At 43.9% G+C, this 7,400-nt stretch overlaps 1 protein-coding gene across 1 annotated transcript; it reads right to left on the reverse strand.

Moving 5' to 3' along the window:
- Positions 1–324: 324 nt before the first annotated feature.
- On the reverse strand, positions 325–3,857 carry LOC127318448 (small ribosomal subunit protein uS17c). Its single transcript, XM_051348927.2, has 2 exons — positions 3,497–3,857; positions 325–733 (listed from the first exon to the last, which is right to left on the reverse strand). The coding sequence occupies exons 1-2, from the start codon at positions 3,656–3,658 to the stop codon at positions 575–577; spliced, it is 321 nt and encodes a 106-aa protein (XP_051204887.1). The 5' UTR covers positions 3,659–3,857; the 3' UTR covers positions 325–574.
- Between the last annotated feature and the right edge of the window lie 3,543 nt (positions 3,858–7,400).

Here is a 7,400-nt window from a genome sequence, read left to right on the forward strand (position 1 = left end):
TTGCTACCTCTGATGCATTTTCTTCATCTACGTCTCACAAGTCACAATGTCTAGTCCATTGTCCTACACAGACGTATCTCGAGTGTTTTGCTTGAATCATTATCACTATTAGCTTGCGACACATTTTTTTGAGTTCTCGTGTCGTAGTATATGATGTTCACATCAATCGGTCAAATGGACAGTAAAACAACATTCTCCAAACACTTGGCAGTTTTTATCGAAACAGATAAATACTGTAGTATCACAAAACTGCACTATTCCTTCCACGTGCACTGAAATACTTCAGTTTTGGAAAAACTTAGTTGCCAAACTAGGCCTGAGGGATTAAGTGAAGCAGAAGTATCATCATTGACATGAACCCACTGGTTCTGTTAATGCTGTTAATTACATCTTCACTGGCCTCTAGCCGTGGGCATGCTCAATGAGACAGAATTAAACCAAATTAAACAAAACAAAATGGACAGCCGCCAGATTATTCCTGCCCCTTCCATTTCGAGTTCAGACGAACTACTGCATCCACAAGGAAAAGAACAGACATTTTGAAGGACAGATGTGTGTTTGCCTAAGAGGATCTTCAAGCAGATGACTTGGTAGCAGCTTGTTGAGTTGTGGCAGCACGCGGGCCAGAAGCAGTTGCTGCAGGTGGCGGAACATACATCTTAGCTCTGCGAAGAACCTCAGCAACAATCCAATGCTTATTTTTGCTCAGGGGCCTACAGGGATCCAGCTTAACCTGAAAAGATATCATCCGGCCATTATTTTAGAAAAAAGGGTATCTTCGGAGAGGGAAAATGTTGTAGTCTATATTGCACGTTTAGTGAATCATAGTACAAAACGAATACTAGTCTCCAGTAAGAAGATAAATACTACAATATATCACAGCACAAAACATTGCGAACTCATTATAGATTAGATAGAGCAACTGTATGTCAGCCATCTCAGTATAATCTTTTATAGACAGTCACACAAGCTTCTTTATAAAAACCATGCTTCTTGGTGATGTGGATCTCTGGGTGCTTACAGAAAAAATAGTTTAGCAGTCACCACTCACCACCTTTACAGATGTGAGATGCACAAAACACCAGGTCTAAGCAATCTTTTCAAATAAGACCATGTTAGTTTATTAGAGTTCACTCTGCAGCTGCCTAAACTCCTTGTTCAGTCAGACATGCTTGGATACAGCTCGTCCCATTTCTGTCTTTGTTTCCAGTAAACAATTGGCACAGGGATTTAGGGGCTCTATTTGGTCGACCAATATGACTGGATGGCTTCAAACCGTGCACTACAGATGTGGAGATACAACACACATCAAATGAATAGAGGTGGCCAGCAGGTCAACCGCGTCGACAGTTACCAGGGGCCACTTGCGAGCAAGTTAGATCTGACCAGGCCAGATTGTTCGGGTTGTGCAGTATGAGATGAGATTGCAAAATAGATGTTCTGCATAAGGCTTAGAGATGGTATCCTGTCCAATTATTTTGATATATGTTGTGTACTGCCTGCCCGATTACATTGTTATTCACTTTTGCATAAAGCAATAATTGGACAAATCACATGCAAACATTATGGAAATATCCTTCACATAGGATTGTCTATCAGATATTCCTTCACATACATAGAAGTTTGGGTGCCAAAACGTATGGTATCCTAGAGACCACGATGGAGAAAAAAATGTCATTCTAGAACATCCACCGTCATTACACATATGTTCAGAAGGCAATATTGTTTTATTTGAAAGATCACAAAGCCTAGACTGGGTTTCTCCAATAAGCTAGCTAGTGCTTACTGAAACTTCAGTTTACAAGCTGAAAAAGTAAACCAGATTTGTCTTATTTGGACTTGGAGCTCCGGAAAGCTTTACCTTATCATTTAGTGATGAATCTGGGAAGAAATAAACTGTTCAATCTAGCTTGCTTGAGATGACAATAAGATAATATCACAGATTGAAGTACAGAAATACGAGATAGTGCAGCAATCACGTAAGATGTAAAAAAAACCTTGTATTGATTGATGTGTGGGAGCAAAAAGCTAGTAATGTGCTAGTAATAAATCAGCCACGTTCTTTCGATGGACGACCTCAAATTCCAAAGCTACAAGAGAATATGTTGATTGACTATACAACAGTTAAACTGAAAGATTACCAACTGTATAGTACTAGAGTCTAGTTGTATTGGCATCACAAGTAGATAGTTCGAAAAGGAAGTTCTACTAATGCACTTCACAAAGTTCACGCAGTAAGCATTTTCTACCATCTGGAACTTGTTCAGAAGCAAACACGCAGGGAGAAGGATGGATATTAACTCTACAGGATCAAGTGTAATCTCAACTAACAAATATGGTCACCATCTCAAGAGAAACCAGTGTCGACAGACAAAACTACCAAACAGACAGCTTAACTGGCAGGATTTCTTGAAATTTATAACATTAAGGTAGACATGAACACCAAAACTGCTTTCATATTTTGAGCCCGTCTTTAAGTATGAACCATACGTCCAACAAAGAGCATATAACAGTCAGGAGCATGGCGTATACTAGAGATAGAAGAGAAACTACTAACCAGCAAGCTTAACTGGCAAGATTTTCTAAAATTTACAACAGTATAGTAGGCACGAACATCCAAACTGCGTTTGTATTTTAGCCGCTCTTTATGTATGAATCATAGGTCGAACCAAGAGCACATAAAGTTACCTTCTATACCATTAATTAATGAATCATTAAGTTTGAACTAAATTCTAAAAAGTTGAATTCAAACCCGTACACAGCATTCAAAGTTCAAACAGGCCCTCAGAACATAAAGCTGAACCTCAATCAGAGGACGCCAAAATGAATCGTGATACGGAAATGAGTAGCGATAGGAAAATTAGACGACTTCATACGCAATAGCCTAATCAAATGCAGCATCACATTTAACAGAGGGAAGGGGGCGAAGTACAGAGGGATGGTTACTAGAAGTACTTGACAACTGCTAAGCAGCCAGCTTAATTGGCAGGATTTCCTAAAATTATAACAGTAGAGTAAACACAAATACCAAAACTGCTTTCATATTTTAGCCCCCTCTTTAAGCAGCCAACAGTATACTGTATAACAGAAATAGTTGAGAAACTACTAAGCAGCAAACTTAACAGCCATGATTTTCTAAGATTTACAACATTAGAGTAGACACCAACACTGAAACTGCTTTCATATTTTAGCCGGTCTTTATGTATGAACCATAGGTCCAACCAAGAGCACAATAGTAACCTTCAGCACGATTAAATAATCAATCATTAGATTTGAACTAAATTCTAAGTAGTCGAATACAAACGCCTACCCCATCGTTCAAATAGGCCCTCTGAAGAAGCCCTCTGATCCTCAATCGGAGGACCTCGGAAATGAATCGTCACACGGAAATGAGTAGGCATAGGAAAATTAGATGACTTCACAAGCAACGGCCTAATCAAATGCAGCATCGCAGTTCACAGAGGGAGGGGGGGCGAAGGAGCAGGCGGTTACTGACCCTGTCGCCGATGTTGCAGTCGTCGGCCTCGTCGTGCGCCATGAACTTGGAGGTGCGCTTGACGTAGCGGTTGTACACCTTGTTGTGGAAGAGGCGGTCAACCGCCACCACCACCGACTTCTGCATCTTGTTCGAGACCACGATCCCGACCACGGGCTTCATCTCGGCCCGCAAGATCGAGCCCCTCCGGTGACGGATCGGGCGCTGCGCCGCGGGCCTGCGCCGTTCAGTATTGGCGGCGGCGGCGGCGGCGGCGGCGAGTTGGCGCGTGGGGCGAGACTGGAAACCCTAGTTAGCTTCTCAGTGTGATGCGAAAGGGGACGTGGCGGCGGTTCGCGGTTGGTGCCGGGCAGGCCGGCCAGCGACGGGAAGGGTTTAGCTCGGGTTTCAGAAACCTGTATTGGTGGCCGTCCGATCAAGATTGTTCGTGTTAGATTTAGGAGGGCCCATAACTCCGTTTCCTAGCTCGCAAGGATGATCATTTCCCCAATTTAATCCAAAAAAGTTTCGGTTGCACTACTACTTAGATTATTTGCCTCACTAGCTATATTCTTCGTTTTACTAATTCCCAATTTCTTCGCTAAAAAATTCATGTAAAATGACCTAAAAAAAACTCGGACAATTCCACGAACGTAGAGACCAATCTTGTTTGTGAGTCTCGTTCATCGAGAGGAAGGTGGCAAGGATGAAAGGGCCGTTGATGACACCAACCATACCATGGACACCGCAGCCCTCCTCCACACCAATACTCACTCCCATGAGTGGACGACACAGTCCATAGGTAGCCAGCACGGCCCTCGTGCAACTCAACTAGATTTCTCGAAGAACCTACAAAATCGAGAAGTTGAGGCATCCATTTGGCAAACTAGTCAACTACGATCTGCCCTGTACACCATGTAACCATGTGCATTGCACCATTGTGTCATGACATCAATTGCTTACAAACGTTGGGACTCAGACCGCCACCTCACACAAATGCATTAGACTGGAGATGCCGTTCCTCCCATGGTTGTTAGAGTTGTCGGACTCACAGTCTTTGTCACTCGATGTGGTCGGTGGTGTAAGTCTGCTAGTGATGCCCTTCTGTCCAACAAGGAGAGTAGAACAAGCGAAAGACAATAATACATATGACAAATGTGAATATAGGTCTAGAGAAGTAGCTATAAGGGTAAACAAGTCTTTTCACATGGCTAAAGTGGAACCCATTCATCAAAAAATTTAAATAGTTGTACAAAAGGACAAATAATCAAAAAGTCCAACTAAAGTGGTTGAAAATTGTGAAGCCTAACTAATGTGGGCAAATGATCAAGGGTCCAGCTAATTTAGGGCAAACGAACACGACCCACTAGACAGGCCCGTCTCTTAGCCATTTGATGCGATGTTCTTTGATAAAAAAAATATGTATGCATTTCAAAGTTTATTATATTAATTATTATGGTTTCTTTCATATTTTGGATGATAGTTGGAACTTCCCTAAAACCTCATTTGTTTGTGTCATTTAATTATGGAAGGTAAAAGACACTCTCGTGTATTTTCTGTTTCAAGAAACTTCTGTATCCCAGTTAATCTGGATAAAATGCAAACGTTTTTATCGAGAATAAAGAGGACCGGCGATAGAACTACCTGAGGAGCTGACCTGGGGACGCAGCATGTCGAGATTTTGGCAAACCCACACCATCCATTTGAAATGGAATTTGTCCTGTGGACGCACGGACAGTCCGACCCGTAAGTTATTCTTTTCCTCGAAAAGTCAAACTGGGAAAAAAAAAAGAGCGGAAAGCGGATAAAAATCAGAAGAAAAGAACAGAGAGATAGAAAAAAAACTTCGCGCCAGGATAAATGAACCGGCCGGTTAGCGCCTTCAGGGATACGCGCAGACTCACAGCCCATGCCACAAGTGACGAGACCGCCTATCTATCGCTTATGTGCAGTGCAGGCTTCCGAAACATTCCTGTCCATCTGAGCTTGTCGGACCCAGAACCACAGTAATCAAGCTAGCAAATTCACTCGTCTCTGCATCATGTGTGGCCAGCAAGACGTTGCTAGCTCCATCATGGTATCGCGCAGTAACACGACCCGCCGTTGTCGGCTCCGGCAGCCATGGCAGGCAGGGGAGCGAGAGCGACCCAAGCATGGCCGGCCGGCGCAGCCCGGCCGGTCCCGACACGGAAATGAAGACTCCTCTCGCGAATCCATGCGACACGCGCGCGATCATGGCAAACGAATTCCACATCCCCATGAATTTCCCCGGCAGGCCAATCGGCCATGGCCCTCTTCTGCTGCTCTCGTTTTCCAGGCCAAAGGAGGAGGCGAGAGGGACGAGACTGGGCGGGCGGGCGAGTCAGTGCGACCGGCCGGGAAGATGATGTAGAGCGGCAGCAGCACCTGCTGGCTGCTGCGTGCAGTTCAGTGCAGAGCTGCAGTGGCTGTAGTACGTAGCAGGCAGGCAGGCAGGCGCGCAGTGTGCCTCCCTGTCCCCCCTCGCCCTGCGCATCCTGCATGGGACGCGAGCTCCTCTTTTTCTCCACGTCACAAGCTTCAGACTGTTCAGTCCAATAGGGGTACTAGCGCGACTCCTTTATTTTCCATGGTCTTCAAGTTTTTTCTTTTTGCTTTTGTATGTGTATCCTTTCCCCTTTTTTCTTTTATTTTTTCAGATCACTTTCTCTCGCTCCGTTGTGTTCCTTTTCTCTTTCTCGCCATCTTTGCCTTTTGTCAGTCAGGGACGAAGAAATGGGGATCATTTGTCCAAGCCCAGCAGCATTTGGATCTGCAATATGCTTCTTTTCCCCATAATTACGCGCAGAGCTTAGAATGATTTTGCGGCAGCAAGTAGATGCAGGAAGCGTGATGAGAGCTGCATGCATCGAATGTCTCCATCGATTATCAACAAATATTCTTTTATAATTTAAATTTAAGCAGCGTCCACATGGATAACTATTAAAGTAGTTAATCACTAACAACCGACTAGCCTTGTCGACGTCAGTGAAGAGCCAATGATACGAAATTCACAATTGTCGAGTACATAGCAGCCGAGACAAAATTGGCAAGGATAATCCTCCTCGCGGCAAACCACGAGAAATGATCCAAAATCGATCTGACGAAATAAAACCTGAAGGCTCATAGCTAGAGAATTCCAATCTTTCAACACCATCGTTGATGTCGGGAACGACCGGAAGAAGATCTCATCCTCGAACTAAAGGTCGAAGATCCATTATTCCAAACGATGGCATCTTCACTGAGGGAAACCAATAAAAAAATGGCTACCAAAATCCTAACATAATCTACTGAGCGGCTGTTATCACCAGAATTTGACCGAGTCAGAGGTGGGCCGCGATCAAGATGGGCTTGAAGAATATACATGGAAGAATATACGTGAATCGGCCTTATATGCAAAGTTTGGGCTAGTTTGCCCTTGTATCTGTAATATAGTAGGATACGTGTCGGTTAGTTAGAGTTTGTCTCGTGCACGGTGGGGATTATTTCCACGTTAGAAAGTCTACGGACTATAAATATGTATCTAGGGTTTATGAAATAAACAACAATCACGTTCACCACAAACCAATCTAGGCGCATCGCCAACTCCCTTGTCTCGAGGGTTTCTTTCGGGTAAGCATCATGCTGCCTAGATCGCATCTTGCGATCTAGGCAGTACAAGTTTATTCGCTGTTCATGCGTTGCTCGTACTGAAGCCTTTTTGATGGCGAGCAACATAGTTATCTTAGATGTGTTAGGGTTAGCATTGTTCATCGTATCATATGCTATCATCGTGCAACCCTTAGACATCTAGCCGCCCTTACGCCTATCTTAGGTGTAAGGGCGGCACCCCGCTTGATCATTATTTAGTAGATCCGATCCGTCATGATTGCTCCTTGTTCTTCAAGGATTAGTTTAATATCTGCAT

This window comes from Lolium perenne, chromosome 7 (genome assembly GCF_019359855.2).
Source record: "Lolium perenne isolate Kyuss_39 chromosome 7, Kyuss_2.0, whole genome shotgun sequence".
NCBI classification, from domain to species: Eukaryota; Viridiplantae; Streptophyta; class Magnoliopsida; order Poales; family Poaceae; genus Lolium; species Lolium perenne.

Coding starts and splice junctions, on each gene's coding strand:
- LOC127318448 (XM_051348927.2), bottom strand. CDS start 3,658: ATGAAGCCCGTGGTCGGGATCGTGGTCTCGAACAAGATGCAGAAGTCG. Junction 734..3,496: donor ACTGCAACATCGGCGACAGG/GTCAGTAACCGC, acceptor ATATCTTTTCAG/GTTAAGCTGGATCCCTGTAG.